We start from the raw sequence: 19,199 nt of genomic DNA on the forward strand, positions 1-19,199 counted from the left end.
GCTTTTAATTTATTTGCTAGCAATTTAAAAATGTGTGGGACACTGAATATCAGCTCAACCAGCACTGACCAGACAAACGCTTCCCCTCCTAGAAAAATCAGTTAAACCCCAGGGGATCTAATAATTGCATTAACTGTCTTATCTTCCTGCTTTCTTAGATACAGATTGTTAGTTGTTAGTATGAAGGGATGAATAATTACCTATCACAATGCTCTTACATTCAGTTTTGAGGGTTTTTCTAGTTCTTAACATATAAAGCCAATCAATGTCCAGTATTCAACTCGCATAAACCCTGAAAGCATCAGCATCAGTTGCTAAACTCCTGAAAACAAAATTATTTTCATATTTATATCTACTTTTACCCTCAGCTTTCTTTCAGTCCAGGTGGAGGAGTGGATTTATTGCATTATCTAATACAATATTGGCTTCATCTTGGTTTAAAATAATTTTAAATATTGAGCTAACTGTGGAATAAAGATGCATATACTTAAATGGTGTCGTTAACAAAACAAATGTGAAATTGTTTTAAATTTATAGTAGTTTTAATATGCTTAATGTTTACACTAAAAGAAAACATCATCCCTTAAACACCTGTTGCATGAATTCTTTTACATTTTTAATTCATGAAATTATTTTTGAGCAATAAAAATTTTAATGAAATAAAAATAATCTTAGTGTTGACATTGAAAAGAAACATAATTTAAACATCTGCCATTTGCATTTTTAAATTTGCCTTTAATTTTTCTTCTGTTTTAAGAATTTTAATGATATATAGTTGTGTTAATATGTTTATACTGAAAGGAAACGTAATAACTTATGCGTCTAACGTGTAGATTTCAAAGAACTTTAATACCCACAATTCCTTGCGGCCACTTATCAGCCGGGTTTGTTCCTGTTTTGTTGATTACATCGGCGGTAAGGGAGTTTGTGTCCCTAAATATTCTTTATGCATGTTTTCTTCTTCTTTCTTTTTTAAGTTAAAGAAAGATGTCCACAGGCAGGGAGTTTTTGCCTTCTTTGGAGAGCACTGCACTTTGATCGACTTTATTTCTACATGACTGACTTACTGCATGAAATATTAACCAATAGCAGAGCGGCAGAGGAGACGATTAGTCTGAGAAGAACGTTGACCTCTTTTCACTTTATTTCACAACACTCTTGCTGTCAGGACAAGATCCCTGCCGGATTCAGTTAACTGGAAAGAGGAAAATTGTGTTGCTCTGGAGTGGAAATAATTTCACCCGTGGCAGAAATGAAGAGAGCCATTTCATTTCTGATAACTGTCTATGTCTCGGTGCCTGTCATTTTATACCTGTTCCCTTGGATACTGGGCCAAGTCATATTTGCTCACTTGTGTAAGTAATGTGTCTCGAGGCCTGGGTGTTTATTCAGAGTCAAGTTATTACATGTCGGATAGAGCAGATCTATCATTTAAATGACGTAATATATTTAAGTCACGTAATACTAAGGAGACCAAATCGCCATACGCAGTGTTGTGTAATGTTTATGACAAATGTTCTCATGGGAAATACTAATGCTGAAACAAACACTATTAACAAGTTAACAACCTGTTGATCAAGATTATGTTACTGAACATCATTGTCATTATCCTGTTAAGTTCATTATATTAATATTTAGATTTGTAAGGCATCGTCAGTAGAAGATTTACCCATTTCATTTGATATGTTACTCTGCTGTCAAAAAGAATTCAATCAAGGAGTCCTCTGAGATTGGTGTGATAATTAAGGTGTTTTAAATATCAGAGTAAACACTTGAGATTTCCTAGGAGTCTGCGTTCCTAGAACAACACAAAATGAGTTAATTGTTATACAACACAATCACAATAATAGTATTTTGATATAATGATCATTTGTCTCACACTGGAAAAAATGTACCAAATGCTAGTGGCAATTGACTGCAACCACCACAATAACAAAAGTTTTTAATTGTCTTTAAGATGCTATTAAAATTGGATTCAAACTACTTCTATTTGAAGGGATTTATGTAGCTTGATAACAAAAGTTTGTTTGTCTTTACGATAATAATTAGTATTACAGGACAGCCTGGCCAATGACATGCCATCTTTCTGTAATTTTACACATTTATTTCTTACAATTTAAGCCCAAAGAGTCTGATTTCTTTCATTTATCAGAGCACAATTTTTCTGTTATGCCGAAAAACCGAGGTGTGCTTTTTAAATTGCACGCTTTCCCCCCCTAATACCAGCGATTAAGTGTGTAGTTAAACTTTGTTTGACATCGTTGAGGTAGAAGAAGATAGAAATAGGAAGAAGAGAGAGGGATGATGGAGAGAAAGCATAATAGGAGAAATCTATCAATCTATCAATTCTGTGGAACTGACAAAGCAACAGCACTGAGTTTTGAGTTTTCTATTATAACAGCCTGGTTCATAGTAGAAGAGTACAGGTGCTAGACAAATAAGACTGCTGTGCAGCTAGAATCCCATATCAGACAAGGACAGGGCAACTTTCCTCTCCCAAAAATCCAGCAACTGGTCTCCTTGGTTCCCAGATGTTCACTGTACTGTACAATTTGATATGTTACAGTTTAACGTAGTTTGATATCTCATGGCATACAGTACACTGCAGCATAATCTGATATAATCTAATAAATCACAACACGACATACAAAAACATGCTGACCTTGTGTGCTTTTGTTTCCTGTAGTGAGGTTTCCATTCTTTGTGGATCTCAGCAGACCTGAAGATGTCCTAAACCACACATGCAATTTCTACCTCAACACAGAGGAGGGCATCTCAGTCGGAGTGTGGTAGGTCACTTTTGGGATCCTGTTGTGTCCATTTATGTGACTCACTCGAAAATACCACGTGCATATTGAGTACAGGTGGCTCCAGACTGAATATAGCAATGGTGTAATCATTTAGGTGGACAAGAACCACTCAAAAGCTGCCTGCGTATCTTGAAATGTAAATGGATTTGTTTGTATTGTTCACTCTTTCCCTTTTGTCCCTCTCCGGCTTTGTGTCTCATAGGCATACGCTCCCTGCCAGCCAATGGGAGAAATCCGCCAGGAGAAGCCCTGAGTGGTACCGGGAGACTCTGGCAGACGGCAGTCCTGTTATTATCTATCTCCACGGCAACATAGGGACCAGGTGGGATAAGAGCAGTAGGATAGAGTCCTTGAACTGATCCTAATGGAGTCTAGTGGGTATTACAGGACTGCTCAGGCCCCTGGTTTTATCCACAGGAACAAAGCGCACAGGGGTTTGTGGGTCAGAGTAAATGAGACTGAAAGCCACTTGATTACTTGTATTCATTGCTCTTATTTTGCTTCTGCAGGGCAATAAATCACAGAGTACAACTGGTGAAGGTAAAATTCATAATCTGAAGTATGTTTATTTTTTAAATTCTGGTAAAATGCTTTTGACTCTAAGCGTTAAGATGATATTCAGATGTTTTTCTTTTGTAGATCTTAAGTGCTGCGGGGTACCATGTCTTATCTTTAGACTACAGAGGTAAGATGATTGTTGCTCATTAAGGGATCATTTTTCTGCTACACACAAACCAGATCTTCTGTTTGTTGTCCTGGAGGTTTGGAGCTATATATAAAAGCTCAGAATAAACACTTATAAAATATATTTCTTTCCTCTGTCAGTAATAACTGCATATATATCAGGACATAATAAAGAATTCACCCTGTCCTTAGCAGGTCTTTAAATCATTTATATACAACACATGACATATTAAACAGACAGATGGCCTTGTGACTGACTGTAGAATACTTTGGTTTGCAGAGTAGTTAATGGTTGACTTGCTGCAAAACGGGCCCGAATCCTCAGCCCTCCACCACTATGCTGTGCATTATGGCGAAACATCTCTTTGGGCTCATCTGTCCAAAGGACATTGTTCCATGAGCCTTATCATTTGTTCTGATGCAACTTTGCAAAGTTTTATTTATGGAGAGAAGAGACTTTCTCCTGACAACTCTTTCAAACAAGCCATAATTGTTCACTCTTTTTCTAATCGTACTGTCATGAACTTTAACTTTCTAACTTGAGGCCTTTAGAGTCTGATATATGTTGCTGGTTTTTTGCAGTTTTTACGAGAAGTGCATGGTCTGACCTTTAGAAAATATATAACAAAGGAGCATCTGTTTAAAAAAAGTCATCATAAGTCTGTCACTGTCAGTGAGTATACTGCATAATCAATATCTTTTAACAAGGTTTTGGAGATTCTACTGGGGACCCCAGTGAAGCTGGATTGACCAATGACGCCCTCTACCTGTACCACTGGGTAAAGAAACACACCAGGGGGAGTTTCGTCTGTCTGTGGGGACACTCGCTTGGCTCCGGGTCAGTTTCTCATGTCACGTCAGCCATGTCCACCACTCATGATGCAAATCTAGATGAAAGCTTTAGTAAGAAAGGAGTTTAAAACATAATTGTTTTTTTTGTAGGGTGGCAACCAATGCAGCAGTGAAAATACAGGAGCAAGGTAGATATTTAAGCTTACTTTAAATGCCCACTCTACCATGGGAAATATGACTTTTAGGGTTACTTACGGCTGTGTGTGCATGCACGGCCTGTCGCTGCCATTTTTCAACCTATCCTGAATAATTTATTTGTTCACGAAGTCACCGTTACACATCTTTTCCACAGGAGAAAGTTTTATAGATTACAGTAGAAGTAATAACAATTATCTATAAATAGGGTAGAACTACCTCGGTTCAAAGTGCCTCACTGTTACAAACCCTTTTGGCTTAATGTGCATTTTGCAGTTAATCACTGAACAATGCAGCATGATGTTTCATTAGCAAGAAAACAGACAATTCAAGTCTATAAATGTAGTTTTTAAACTCCAATCATTCATTTTATTTTCTGTTTTAATTAACTGCACTTCAATGTATTTCATCAGGGTTTGCTGTTGATGCTTTGATCCTTGAAGCTCCATACACAAGCATCGGAGAAGTCGTAGTCAACCATCGGTTCACGAAGGTGTGGACAGTCATTGCACATTTGCACATTTGTTTAACTGCAGCTTGCAGCCCTGTGTTTTGCTCATGTTTTCAGCAAAACACAGCTCTGTTCACTTTTGTCTTGTTCAGAAAAAAATTTCATTCCCTAATGAAGTGATTGCTAAGAGATTAATCACTTCATCATCTGTTTGTGTGATTTAAAAAAAAAACAAAACAAAAAAAATAAATCACTGGTTATTTTTAAATGAGCCACTCCAGAATAGTGAGTTACAAAAGACAAGACTATAGATTCACCACAGCTTTTGGTTTTTCTCAAGCCCAGTTGATTCCCTGTTTAATCTATACCAATAAAGCAACAGTTACATAAGAAAAATTGTATTGTTAAAGCCCCTCAATTGCAACAACAATTGTGAAAGTTAGCTGCTCTAAACTGAGTCTAGCTTTGGTGGCATTCTCTTCCTGTTTATAAAAGAGGTTTTCCTCACCAGCATCGCCAAATATTTCCTTACAGTTGATCACTGGGATTCTCTAACGTTGAATCTTTATCATAAAGTATGAAGTGCTTTGACGTGACTGATGCTGCAAAGAGGGATTATATAAATACAATTCAACTAATATAGTGTAATTTTGTGTATGAATTGCTAATATTTACTCCACCTCCACACATTTATAAAGTAGACTGGAGTCTCTCACAGAACCTTCTGTTCTGCCAGTGTTTTTGTATGCCGCTACAGTGCACAGGATATTGCAGCATATTTTCCATCTTTTTTTCCAGATGTACAGGTTCCTTCCAGGATTTGAGAGCTTGCTGTGGAACATAATGAAAATGACCAACATAGTATTTGCTAATGATAAAAAGTAAGTGTGGCATATTTTACTCCGAAAGAAATGCAAAGAAGTGTTCTGCATTTCCACATTAGATCTCTCTCACGTTTTTACTCCAACATCTTTGCAGCTTGAAGTCCCTGATCAGTCCACTTCTTATTCTGCATTCAGAGGATGATAATGTTGTTCCTTATCACATGGGCCTGGAGGTACAGCTGGTACTCTTCCTCTCCATTTGGACAATTTCCTCTAGTGGACTTTGCTGCTTTTTTGCTGAATACTCTGTATTTGTTGTCTCCAGCTGTACGAGATATCACTCCAGACTCAGAGGAAATTCAACACAGATGCACACGTCGACATGATCTCCTACAGTGCAAGTCTTGGATTCTCCCACAGCAGCATCTACTTGGATCCCAATTTATCAGGTGTGGTTAGGTAAGGTAATATCTAAAATTGATTAATTGCTTTTCCTTTGAAGGTGGTCTATTATGTTCATTTTTAGGTCCCCTTAACCCCTAAAATGAAAGCTTTTTCTGTTTTGGTTGCAGGAAATTTCTAGAAAACCTGAGACACTAGAGTAGTGTTCCCTCCTCCGGGCTCACAGTTCCTCGTGGTCCTCATCGCTTTGTAGGTTTTGTGAAAAAAGTCCAACACACTGGCCAACTTCTTGCACAAAAGCTTCTATATCTTACAAAGATGTCAATAAAAGCACAGTACTGTATGTCGTTACACTCTGTTTTTATTTCAACACTGAGAGGAACACGTGTTGATCAGAAATGTAAGTTTGCATACTTAACTAAGTTACAAATGCCTTTAAATCCTTGAAATTGTTCTGAGTTTTTACAGAAATGTAACAAATGTGAGAACAGTCAGCTGACTGAGATCCTACTGGATTCCTGAAACCTCCATCCACCCCCATAATGTTAAATATGAGCAAGTTATTTGGAAATACTGAAGCTTGCTCAGCACAGTGACTCACAGTTTAAGCCTACTACATGCATTGTGCTAAAGAAGTATAACAGTGCTTTGACAGCAAAGAAGTCCTCAAAACAGTTCAGTGATATGCAAATTGAAGGCTTAAACCAAACAGGAACGGTTAATATGCAGCCTCACAGTTTCTTAAGAGCTTTGACAGTTTCTTCGATGGCTTCCCTGGGCTCGCTTGGCGGCGGGATTTTGAGGTTGGTCGGCTCCACGCCCCACACCTCTGTGGCGTACTCTTTGATGGTTCTGTCGCTGGAGAACTTTCCCGTTGCAGCGATGTTCTTGATCACCATCTTCGTCCACTCCACTGGATTCTTTTAGAGAAAAATAAAAATATAATTTATCATTTTAGGTTTTATATTTAGTCTTCTAAAAAAGTGTGTTGGTAGCAAATACTTAATTTTTTGAATGAGTGTGCAAGTGCATGCATCATGGTGAGACTCACACTAGCCAGTTAATTTTGCAGGTTTGTGTATGCGTCTGTCCTTTAAAACTCCATTATTTTTAATTAACCAGCAGGGGGCTTTCTCAGTTTCCAAAAGAAGTCCAACTGTTTTTTGACCTCAGTCAACATATTTTAGTGAGTTTTTGGACTCAGTTGCTAGTGTCAGGTGTTATTTAATACAGCATGATATTCATTTGGTAAATGATGGCCCACTTTAGAATTAAAGATAATTGAGAAAGCAGGATATGGTTTTGGGCGTGGCGACCCTGTGGTTGATAAGCTGGTACTGTATGAGTGTGAGAACCATCAGTTTCTTCAAAACAATGTCTGTCGTCAAGTGCCCATCTTTTATATGCCAAACACTGCACATCTGTCTGAACAGATTTGTTAATACCTGTGCAACCCTGTGATTAAGGGTTTAAAAGCTACTCATGCTTTGGTTTAATCAGCAAAAGTCAGCTGGTGTGCTCCAAGTCCATGCAAGATGTTCTAAAGTTTTTGTATTTGTAAACAGCGAGAACTTCTTCCTGTGGGAAATGGTTAGAAATGGTGCAAAATAATAGTGTAGAGAAGTACAACTGTAATTAGAACCACATGTGCTACATTAAAGAATTTGATACTATACAGATGCTAAATGGGGAAATGTAAAGCAGCCTTTTTATGAAAAACAAAAGGAGCAGACCAATGAAAACTTTGCAAAGGTGTTGCAAAGCGAATGTCACCTTGTAGAGCTTGCTGACTTTTTCTTGGCATTTCACGTAGGCTTCAAAGTCTGCGAAAACTTTGAAACTGAAAACAAACAGACAAACGAACCCAACAACCGTCAGATTTTTATAACATTTAATTGATAAAGACAGGATCAGCTGATCATGTAACTTGAAATTACTCACCGGTCATATTTGAAAAGCATCTCGGTGAGGTCTTTGAACAGCTCTGGATTTTTGGGGCTAAAGAATCCACTTGTGATCTGATCCATCACTTGCTTCAGCTCAGGAATCTTTTTGTAGTATGCCATGGCGTCATATCTAACAAAGAACAAGTACGAAAGTTGGGTTTTCGCAGCATTAAGTTACAGATCAAAGTCTGTGAGAAACTTCCTTACCCCTTTTTGTCCATTTCAGCTACATCCTCTACCCTCATGCCAAAAATGAAAAGGTTCTCCTCTCCGGCCTCCTCGGCCATCTCCACGTTGGCTCCATCCATGGTGCCGATGGTCAGGGCTCCATTCAGCATGAACTTCATGTTGCCTGTTCCTGAAGCCTCTGTGCCTGCAGTGGAGATCTGCTCTGACAAATCTGTAGCAGGAATCACTGAAGAAGAGCACATGAAAATTTAATTACTTGCAAAACATCTTTCTCACTTTATCTGAGTGGCATTTTAAATCGAACGGTACCTTTCTCTGCAAGAGACACTCTGTAGTTCTCAAGAAAGATGACCTTCAGCTTGTTGCCCACCGCAGGGTCATTGTTCACCACATCAGCGACGGAGGTGATCAGCTTGATGATCATCTTTGCCATGTGATACCCTGGTGCAGCCTGCAGAGCATCACACAATCACAATCATTACCCTTCTTTGTCTGTTCATCGCACCAGAGTGTTTGATTTGGCTGAATTGCTACCTTTCCACCGATGATCACAGTTCGTGGTACAAAAGGTGCGGTAGGGTTCATTTTGATGCCTATGAAAAAATAAAATAAAGAAACTCTATATTAGTGATTTAAACAAAAAACATCTGGTATCTCTATTCATTTTCAGAAAGTTACTGATTTAGTCAAAATTAATGAATTAAAAACCTGCTCACACATTTAAGGCATGGAGCAAAGCACACAAAAAGCAGCATTTTACACACTCATACAGTCATTTTAAGTAATTTTCAGTGTTTTAAATTTTGGGGATTTGCATTTTTACTTCTTGTTTTACAGATCCATCATTTTCCTGCTGGCTTGTTTCTGTAATTTGAAAAGAAAAACATTTGGGAAATATTTTTCGCTTTCTTTTGAGAATTTGATGAGAACAAAAAAAAAAAAAAAAAAAAAAAAAAGTGTTACCAGTCAATTTCTTTTAGCATACAGATCAGAAGCAGCTTAAAAAAAACACACACAAAACAAAACAAACAAACAAACAAAAAAACCCCAGCTTAACAGTGTAGATCTGCTAGGCTGCTGCATGCTCCAGCTGTACATACAGTTCTCAAACTGAGGGGAGCAGTGAGCCACTGCAGGTGAACAAACATGAAAAATATAGATTGAAAGAATTAGTTATGCAGGGAACAACAAGTGCCTCATTAAAATTCAGTTTTGATGCTTTTCATTGCCAAAAAACCGACACATGGTCAGCAGAAAACTTGAGAACTCCTGAGCTGAGCACATCTACATAAAGCCAAAATGTAATCTTATGCAACTCATTGGCTTGAAGCTCAGAGTGAAGCTCCCTGGATTGCCACATTGCATGACATGTATGGCATGTGTGTGCAGAACATTTCCAAAAAAAGGAAAGGACTTTAAGTGCAGGTATAGTCAGCATCATGTTGCACAGAAGAAAAGTGTTGATGAAACTGCTGCTGTCCTGTTTATTACAACCTCAGGGCTGCATGGAAAATTCCCACAGCTGAGTCAGACGGCCACATTCTTCATGTTTGCTTTAACATGCACAGCTGGGTGGGCAGTCTGCCACATCGGGACATGTCAGATTGTGTCATGTAAATTATCACTCAGAAAATCAGCCATTATTAAAGCTTTTGGCACTGAGCAATCAAACTGTACGTGCTGCACGTACGGTTGTACATAGTGATGATGTGCAGGCAGTTAAGGAGCTGGCGCTTGTATTCGTGGATCCTCTTCACGTGGACGTCAAACATGGAGGCTGGGTTGATTTTCACTGGGTACTCCTTCTCCAGGTACTGGGCAAATTTCACCTTGTTGTCCTGTGACAAAAGGAAAAGAAAAGAAATACATACCAAGTATGTGACTTGGCAGGAAGTTGCTGAGGTGAAATTGCTAAATAACTGACGAGTGCCGCCTGGACACGTACCAGGTTTGAAAACCACAAACTGCAATCATGCACAACACAATCAGATCGTTTGAGCCTGCAATGATGTGCACAGGCATTTAAAAATGATATATAATTTTCCACCGAAGATCAAATTTTTAGTTTCATGGTGCAGCAGAACAAACACTACCATGCAATCATAAGCTACATAAGCGTAAGGGCTAATATTTAGAATCAATTCATGTAAGTGGAGATCATTTATCTGCATTTCAGGAGCGGGACCACACCTGATACCCTCCCTTTCCGGTCCTATCTCTATCTATGGCTCACATGGGTATCTGCCTAGCCTGGGAGCTTCTGCCAGTCTGCCCTGAGGCCTTCCCCAAACTGCATCATCAATTTACGATGGCCCATCTGCCATTGTCCAATCTAAAAGGAGGATGTGGTCCCAGCTAGTGAAACTTATTTTAAAGAAGAAAAAAAAAGCATCAGAAGAAACCAATAAATGCTATATGCAGTTCTGAGGTGTTCTTGACTCCAGTGCCGTTACCGCATTTTCTGTCTGGATAGTGGTGCAAGGAGTATTTACTAAAAGACTGCAGAACAATGCTACGACTGGTATTAACAGATATGATTTCAGTACAAACAATAGTAATTTAACAGTGTGTAAACCAGAACCAGTCCAGTGGCAGATGGTTGTGAAATCACTGAGCAAAAAAGATTTTACAGCACAACTCCTGCTTTACTGCAAGGGACAGACAGAAAAAAAAAAGTGATTTTTAAATATTCCACAACTATTCTTTTATTTCTGTAAAGTAAAATGAATCAGTTATGTCTGCCAGATGAATGTGTTTGAGCATTAGAGTGTTTTTGACTGCTCCCTTATTTCCTGATGCCCTTGCCATTTATCCAGGCTTCATACCATCGCTGGGACTTCACAAACATGTGTCCTCAGAGTTACAAATTCGGGATCATGTAAGACACTACATCTGGAAGCCACTCCCAATGAAGCTGAAGTATAAATGTCCACTTTTTTAAATTTTACTCTTAAAAGCACAGTAATTGAATAAATCTACTCAGGTACTTTGCAGTGACACCTTCCACGTTACCTGTTTCACTTTAGAGACATCGCGGATGAAGGTAGCATCATTAACAAGGTCATTCAGCTTCCGCAGCTCATCGAGGTCCCTCACATAATCCTCCCCGATGGCCTGAAAGACACTTAAGGTCAGGCTAAAATATGCAAACACACATCGACAGTTTACACTTCAGCAGACTGTTTGTAAAATAGCAAGTAAATACTCTGCCAAGAACACAGCCGCTTGATACATCTCTAAAGATTTAGGGGTCTTAAGCGGTCTCTTGGCATCATTACTGCAGCTGAAACAGACCTCGGCTATAAGCTCCGCCAGTCCAGGGTTACAGAGGAGCAGCCAGCGTCTGGAAGTGATGCCATTGGTTTTGTTCTGAAACTTGTTTGGTTCTAGTTCACTGAAATTACGAAACCTAAAGGAGGAAAGAGAGAAATGTTTAGAAGGATAGCTGTTATACTAAAGCTTTTAAAACCAGCAGCAATACTACAGCATTTGTAATGGTCTCCTTAACACATAGCATTCATATACAGAAAAAATGAATAATTATCATCTCCTGCTGAATTTGTAAGTTTGCTCACTACTTATTTCACTCAGTGACATGCAAATCAGTTGATAACTTTCATGTTTTGTTCTGGATTTTTAGGTGATATTTTGTCTCTCTCCATTAAAACGAAACTACCCTAAAAATTTATGTTGTGTTTGCGTGTTTGGAAGCGAGCAAACATAAGCGTTACCCATTTAAGCTTCTGTTTTAGAAAAAAATTGGACAGTACACGTCAACAAGCAGCCACCTGTAAATGTCCTTCAGCATTACAGTACCACACAGGTATTGAGGGTTTTGGCCTTTAGGAGAGTTTCAACATGCAGTTGATGTAATGGTGAATAAAAGAGGTAAAGATTCAGTCCTGTTGTAACATATGAAGCCATGCTCATTTAGCAACAAGTGGTGCAAACTTTCTCTTTTAAAAGCATCTGTTATAATGACATTTAAAAGATTTCCTTTTTTACTGAATTTAATGGCAGCTGCAGCACTCGTTTGGTCTTTAGTCTGATATTCGATTGACTTTTTTACTGCATCCAGCAGCAGAGGGCTTACACTTGGGTCTTGATGATGTTGGAGTGTATCTCAGCGACTCCGTTGACTGCGTGCGATCCCACGATGCACAGGTGCGCCATGTTCACCCTCTTGCCTCCGTCCTCTTCAATCAGAGACATTTTCCTCAGCTTGTCCATGTCGTTTGGATAGAGAGCTGCAATTTTCTGCAGAAAGAGAATAGATGGTGACATGTCCATCCCATGAATCATCAATGCAGTTTGTCATTATGGACACTCTTAATGCAAAACTAAAGAAAAAGTCCAGTATACGTACATCAAGGTGGGCCTGATTGATCTGGTAGATGATTTGCAGGTGTCTGGGTAGGAGTTTTTCCATCAGCTGCACAGGCCAGCGCTCCAGAGCCTCGGGGAGAACTGTGTGGTTAGTGTAGGCAAATGTGCGCGTTGTGAGGTCCCAGGCCTGAAAATAAAGATAAAGTTTATTCTTTTGCAGTCATTTACACACATTCTTGATTTCATCTCTTCTCCCAGTTGATCCAAAGCGTCCAACTGCCAGCATTTTACTTCTTAACATGGCAGTCAACTTCTTCTGCTTTGCCTATGCAATACTGAAGCATCTGTTTCTTGTGCTACCTTACTTGCCCATAGTTGTTCATGATTTCCTAATTAAAGCTTGTTTTAAGGCTGTCAATTTCTACTAACCGTGTCCCAGTCGATTTTCTCAATGTCCAGAAAGATTCTCATCAGCTCGGGGATGGCCATGGCCGGATGTGTGTCATTTAGCTGGATGGCTACCTAGAAAACACGGCATCCTGTATTTAGATGTTGGTTTCCTTCCCGTTGACCTCCTATAATTGTTGCTATAATCTCTTTGAATTAAACGCACACATTGCTTAACTTTTGCTCCAAATCAGATAAACACTACAGGTCGTGCATAAATTTAATATGCATGGTGAATATCTTTCCCTCATCTTTCTAGTAGATCACTATTCTGCTTTAATCTTCTATGAATAAGGAACTTTATTGTGCAAGTGAAGAAGTATCTTTGAGAAAAGCTGACTGGTGCTGCCACACAGGTTTGTTTGGAAACAGCAAAATAACTGCTCCTTGCTACAACAGGATGGTCAAAGTTACAAAATACAATGAAGTAATGAACTGCAAATCCACTGAAACAGATGCTACCATTTTGCCTTTATTATTATATATATTAGAAAACTCAGAGTGTTACTTTGTCTGGGAAGCTCTTGAATGACGTGCGACCGGGTACGCCTTTCTTAGTGGTCTTGAAGCGACGGATGATGTCTTGGAGTGTGGCTGCCACGACAAAGTATTCCTGCTTCAGACGAAGTTCTTTTCCTTCAAAAAACTGTAACAACAAGTGTTATAAGAGGTGGAAAAGAAAAGAAAAGAAATATGTGACTTGCACTTAATGCAAAAGAGTGACGATATTGAAATTGACTACCTATAAACTTACATTGTCATTTGGGTAAAGTACACGGGAGATGTTCTCCGCCAGGTTTCTGTCCAGAACGGCTTGGATGTAATCTCCCACATTAACTACAGACAAATATTACAAATTCAATGCTTTAAATTTAAAGTAAAAGAACAAAAATGTACAGGAGGGGGGGGATGCAGCGTTTGAGGGATTTGGCAATGCATAAATCTTGTTGCATGTTTCCAGTTTTGCAGCAGTTGTGCAAAATTTGCCAGTTGAATACTAAAAAAAGGAAGCATGACTTTAAGCAACTATGCATTTGTTAAGTGTAATTTCCAAGTTTGTTCTTGCAATGACAAAAAGTAGTTGGAGCCTCACACCACTGCTGGTAAAATATTCAAGCAGCCTCACACAGAGAAATTTAAATGGACAGTGAAAATTCATGACCTACAGTCTTTCAAGTTAAAATCATTGGGAGCGCGAGCAGACCACAGCCTCATGGTGTTCACAGTGTTGTTCATATAGCCAGGGATGGGTGTGTCATAAGGCATTGCGAGAACCACCTGCAAGTTAAAACACACAAAAACCCCAAAACACATTTATAGAATACTGTGACGTACTCTCCCGTTTTCCCAACTGCCCCAATAACCAAAACCACACCATAAATTAACATTTTTTATGCCTTCTTAACAATATTCTTATAGTAGGATTCTATGTTGAAGAGCTGGTGCGCATACATTTATGGATATTTGTCTGTTTTGCTGATTCTCATCAGCTGTAACTAATAAAGACTTCCATATTCATGCATTGCTGAAATAACCTATAAAACCTGTTTCTTACTTCATCAATAATTCTGTATCAGTACCTGAGTGTCAACCCATTTTGGGCCATCTCTCGTTTCCTCCACTCGTCCATAGAAGTGCACGGGCAGCATGTACTCGGGGCGAGCCTTCTCCCAGGGGTTTCCATGTCTCAGCCAGTCATCTGCCTCTTCCACCTACAGTAGGTCACAAGTTAGAGCTCCAGGATAAGAGTCACTGAACGAGACACAAAAACTCCACTTAGAGCACGAGGTCCAATCAGGGCCCTATTCCAAGTGGCATGTTCAACAAACCAAGTTAAATAATTAACTCTGAATTGATCAACTCAGACTGGAGCTGAGAATTAGTTCAATCAGCTCCGAGTATATTGACCTTGAGTAAAGCACGTGCATGAGTAGACAAAAGAAATTCATCATGATTCATCGTGGCAACAGATAAATAAAGAGCAGAAGCTCTATTTTAATAATAATAATAATAATAATAATAATAATAATAATAATAATAATAATAATAGTAGAACATGTCTCAGTGCTGATTATGATATTTTACTATAAAAGACAGGAGAGAACAAAGGAGTTATGTTAGTTTGCTTGGTCCACTCTGTCACCATGACAGTGGGATGGACCTGCCCTCAAGTCAGTTTTTCATTAAACAAAAGCTGTTTTTGCAGAAGTTAAATATGTCAGGAATATAGGTCAAACATGCTGCAATAAATGCTGGGACAGAATAAATAAATAATAACATAAAGGGAACATAAATTGTTTAGGACAGGATGAGCTGAGAAAGAGTTAGAATAGATCTAAGTAGATCTTTTTTGGATCTATCCTGCTGTGAAAGTGGGCTCTGACCTGGACATGGGTTGCTGATCTGTTATGTGGAGTCACTGCAATCTGACCCACTGAGACTGAATCAGGTGATTTTGAGTGAAATATACAAACTTTTACAAAAGTAATCAGATTACAAGCAGACTGTCTGCAGGCTACTTTTTAAAAATTCACTCAGTTCAGCCTCAGTGTGGCAGAATTTGTACAGAGAAGTTATTTAAACAGTGATTGCTACAGTGTTGTAGAGTAAATGTTTCCAGTGGGGACCGCACATGCAGTCTGACAGCTGCATTAGTGTCCACAGAGTCACAGGGTTACAAAGAGGTAGGCTACAGAGCATGGAACATAATCACCGCCTCTGTTCTCATACATTGATGAGTGAACGATCATGAAAGTGTTCATCTTAAACATAATAAAATAGTGACCTACTATCCAACTGGGATCTTTGATAGCAACTTTATGAATGAGGAAATTAAACTGAGCGTCATTCAGCTGGCTCGTGCGCTGCAGGAGGGGAGGAGTCAGAGTTTGGTGAAGAAAACCTCCCAGTGATCAGGTGAAGTTTACAGAGTCCGTTACCCCCGTGATTGACTCACAGTTGACGTTAACTCATCTCAGGGTTCACAAACTCGGAGTTGCTGGCTACAGCAGCTTCCTCGAGTAGATTTTGAGTTTACACTGTTCACCAGCAACAGGGATTGATACATGCAGGTTCAGTCACACTGTGCAGGTTTATAGGTTGCTGTTCAGAAGTCCATGTTTACACTGAGAGTTTGAACTTCAAATAAGCAGCAAAAAAAATCCAAAGGGCAGAAGCCTTTTGCTTTATCACAAGATACACAATGTTTTGTTCCTATACAATCAACCAACCAGCTTCTTGCATCACTCGAGCAGTGCTAAACAGAGCTGAACACAGGTTTTTATTAATGATTAGCTTTAAGAGTATTCTGACCTAATAATTTCTACTTTGGCCCAAATCAGCCTTGAGTTCTAGAAAAGTGAGAATATGTGGTCGAGTTTAATCAGTTTCATTGTAGTTTAACTGCAAGAGTCCACAAAAAAGGGTAATTAATGTAAAGCTTTGAAAATAAGGTGCAGGTACCTGCCAGCCATCTCTTATCTTCTGGTTAAAGATCCCATATTCATATCGAATGCCATAACCGTACGCTGCAAGCCCCAAGGTGGCCATTGAATCCAGGAAACATGCTGTGTGCAGAAGAATTAGACATGAAATCAGAAACATAAAACCCCTGTAGTGAAATTAGAATTGAATTTATTTTAATGGCTGGAAGTTGATAGAATAGGCACACAGAGATATTTGATAGAGGAATGCCAAAATAACCTGGAAATAGCAATGACATATTGCTGTAGTGGAGATAAGGAGATAAGGAGTTCGCCTGCAAACTGACTCATCTTTAACCCTTTTACAGAGTTGCAGCACACTGAATTTTATTCTCTGTTTTCCAGCTTTTCCTGTTAGTTAGGACTCCCAGAGGAGAGGCTGGGCAGTGAAAACCTTTTCCTCCCTTTCTCCCAGCCTCCTTTTAAACACTTGCATTATTTTACCTGCCAGTCGGCCCAGACCTCCATTCCCCAGCCCCGCATCCTCCTCCATCTCCTCCAGCTCTTCCATGTCCAGGCCAAGCTACAGCAAAGCATTAAAAAACAAAACAAAAACAGAAAAAAAATCAGCAGTGTCATTATGTGCGGTCAGCTTGTGCGGCTGTGGATGCTGCAGAAATTGCTGCAATAAACCAGACCTGATAGATGGCTTCATCGCAGGCGTTTTGCAGCCCGAGGTTGATCATTGTGTTTTGGAGTGTTCTGCCCATGTAGAACTCCAGAGACAGATAGTACACTCGCTGGTCATGTGGAAAGAAACAGAAACACTAAATATTTGCACCTGCTACATCATCAGTCTTCAACTACCCAAAAACACTGATAAAGTCTTTGTGTGACTGTGGCTTTTGTTGCAGTTTCAGAAATGAAGCAGTAAGTGCAACAGACAGCTATTTTTTCTGCATAAAAAAAAAAGAACAGTGGCTCATTCTAATAAGTAAAGTTTTATGCAGCGTTTAAGTACCTCCCATAAAAAGGGAAACACTAAAGCGCATAAAGTTGTATTTTTTTTTTTTTTTTTGTTCTCTCGTTTTAAATTTCAGGAAATGCATTCTCTGAGCAAACAGTCTACACGTAGAGATATTTTTTAATATGCCAGTTTGACACTCTGCAGAATAGGTTGGCTGCGAGCTGTGTGCGCGTTTGTGGTGGAGTTTAACTTTGACACCAAAACTTCTTGCTGTTACCTTTGGGTCCACCTCATAATAAAACTGCTGTGTTCTGATCCATCTCCCCACCAGGTGATCTCTCACGGTGTGGGCCAGGGCAAAGTAATAATCCCTTGGCGTTGCAATGTTTCTGTCTTTCACCAAAGTGAAGTGCAGGTGTCGATTAAAGCCCTTCTTCAGCTCTGCCACGTTCTCCACTCCCACGATCCCCCTGATACTGATCTGCTTGCGCTTCTCCTGGTCGGTGAGAGGTGTCGCCATGGTGGGTGCGCAGTTTCGGGGCTGGGAAACCGTGCCTGTCCTGGACTGAAAGTGAAGTTAAATGGGAAGAGAGTTGCCGTTTTCATGCACTAGTCTCCTCCTCATGCTGGTTGTTATTGGTGAGTGCAGGGGGAGGGTGGTGCCTCTGCTGACCTGAAAACGGCAGGAAGCAGAAACACCACAGATAAAGAATGAATGGCTCTTTATTTGCAGGGGTTTTTTTTGGTATGATTTGATGTTATATAAAGGTGAGGAAGTGCTGACTGCCCTGAGTGCTTTTATATGTAACGTAACAACACATGCAAATATGTATACATGCATATAATAAATATATAAAATATTTTTTAAATATAATATAGAATTTTTTGCACGCTGTCATTTTGGGTAGCTTCCAAACTCTGGCTGGCCCCTCCAGTAGGTCCCTAGAGACACACCAGGGGACAAACTAATGATTTTATCCGAATCGAAAATGTAACTTTTTTATTCTTCAGATAATTACTGAGGAGTTAGAAAATCACCAATTTGCTGTTCTGCGCACCTCATGTATTGGAGTAAAATATAAAACTGAATTCTGAGCCACCAAGTGGCTAAAGGGGGTAATGCAACAGCTAAAACTTGGGGCTCTTCTGATACTTGTAAGAGAATTTGCAAACCACTTTCCATTATTTATGTATGTATCCATATATTGTTATCTGAACAGGATTTAACAACAACCATTAACTATTATGATTTGTTCATAGCTCAGGCACAGGAACTATAGTGTGCATCTCTTGAATTGTTTTCAATGTAATTTTTATATTATGGTGTTTAAATTAAAAATAAAATATATTAAAATAAAGATATATAAAGTAGAATAAAATGGGACACTTGTGTAAAGTGCAAGAGCCTAAAAATTATACATAACAATGATGCTTCAAATTAAAACCCTATGTCTGATTAACTGACAAGGTTAGTGATTTTATTTGGGTAGACTCATCTCTTGGTTGGTTTTACTTCCTGTCTTTGTCTTTTGCCCTCTCATCTGTAATTGTCTGCCCCATCCTTATTGGCTCCTGTTACTCATTTCTCTGCAACTCCACATCTCAGCCTCTTTAACTACCCATTTACCCAACATATGTTAATCCACTTGCTGCTGTTCCTTTTGTTGTCTTTTTGCTTTCCTGATGTCCACATCTTCCATCCAGCCTTTTCAGCCTGCACTGAATCTGTCTTGCATGCCTCCCG

At 39.2% G+C, this 19,199-nt stretch overlaps 2 protein-coding genes across 3 annotated transcripts; one reads left to right on the forward strand and one right to left on the reverse strand.

Annotated features, from left to right (window-relative positions):
- Positions 1–869: 869 nt before the first annotated feature.
- On the forward strand, positions 870–6,501 carry LOC146365723 (lysophosphatidylserine lipase ABHD12-like). Of its 2 annotated transcripts, none has more exons than XM_084915684.1 (12): positions 870–1,355; positions 2,687–2,789; positions 3,013–3,132; positions 3,320–3,350; positions 3,450–3,495; positions 4,203–4,332; positions 4,437–4,474; positions 4,895–4,974; positions 5,731–5,813; positions 5,911–5,989; positions 6,082–6,205; positions 6,329–6,501. In XM_084915684.1, exons 1-12 carry the CDS (start codon positions 1,253–1,255, stop codon positions 6,337–6,339), a joined length of 948 nt encoding a protein of 315 aa, XP_084771810.1. In that variant the 5' UTR covers positions 870–1,252; the 3' UTR covers positions 6,340–6,501. The 2 variants fall into 2 exon arrangements, with proteins under 2 accessions (XP_084771810.1, XP_084771809.1); XM_084915683.1 differs by having other exon boundaries at positions 871–1,355; positions 6,082–6,215.
- On the reverse strand, positions 6,502–18,065 carry pygl (phosphorylase, glycogen, liver). Its single transcript, XM_084915678.1, has 20 exons — positions 17,733–18,065; positions 17,187–17,288; positions 16,993–17,071; positions 16,529–16,632; positions 14,647–14,778; positions 14,233–14,344; positions 13,821–13,903; positions 13,575–13,712; positions 13,049–13,141; positions 12,660–12,806; positions 12,387–12,550; positions 11,588–11,702; positions 11,306–11,407; positions 9,984–10,131; positions 8,828–8,886; positions 8,603–8,744; positions 8,312–8,519; positions 8,100–8,234; positions 7,932–7,998; positions 6,502–7,078 (listed from the first exon to the last, which is right to left on the reverse strand). The coding sequence occupies exons 1-20, from the start codon at positions 17,973–17,975 to the stop codon at positions 6,890–6,892; spliced, it is 2,562 nt and encodes an 853-aa protein (XP_084771804.1). The 5' UTR covers positions 17,976–18,065; the 3' UTR covers positions 6,502–6,889.
- Between the last annotated feature and the right edge of the window lie 1,134 nt (positions 18,066–19,199).

This window comes from Perissodus microlepis, chromosome 19, assembly GCF_051167445.1.
Source record: "Perissodus microlepis isolate ML-2025 ecotype Zambia chromosome 19, ASM5116744v1, whole genome shotgun sequence".
Taxonomy (NCBI): Eukaryota; Metazoa; Chordata; class Actinopteri; order Cichliformes; family Cichlidae; genus Perissodus; species Perissodus microlepis.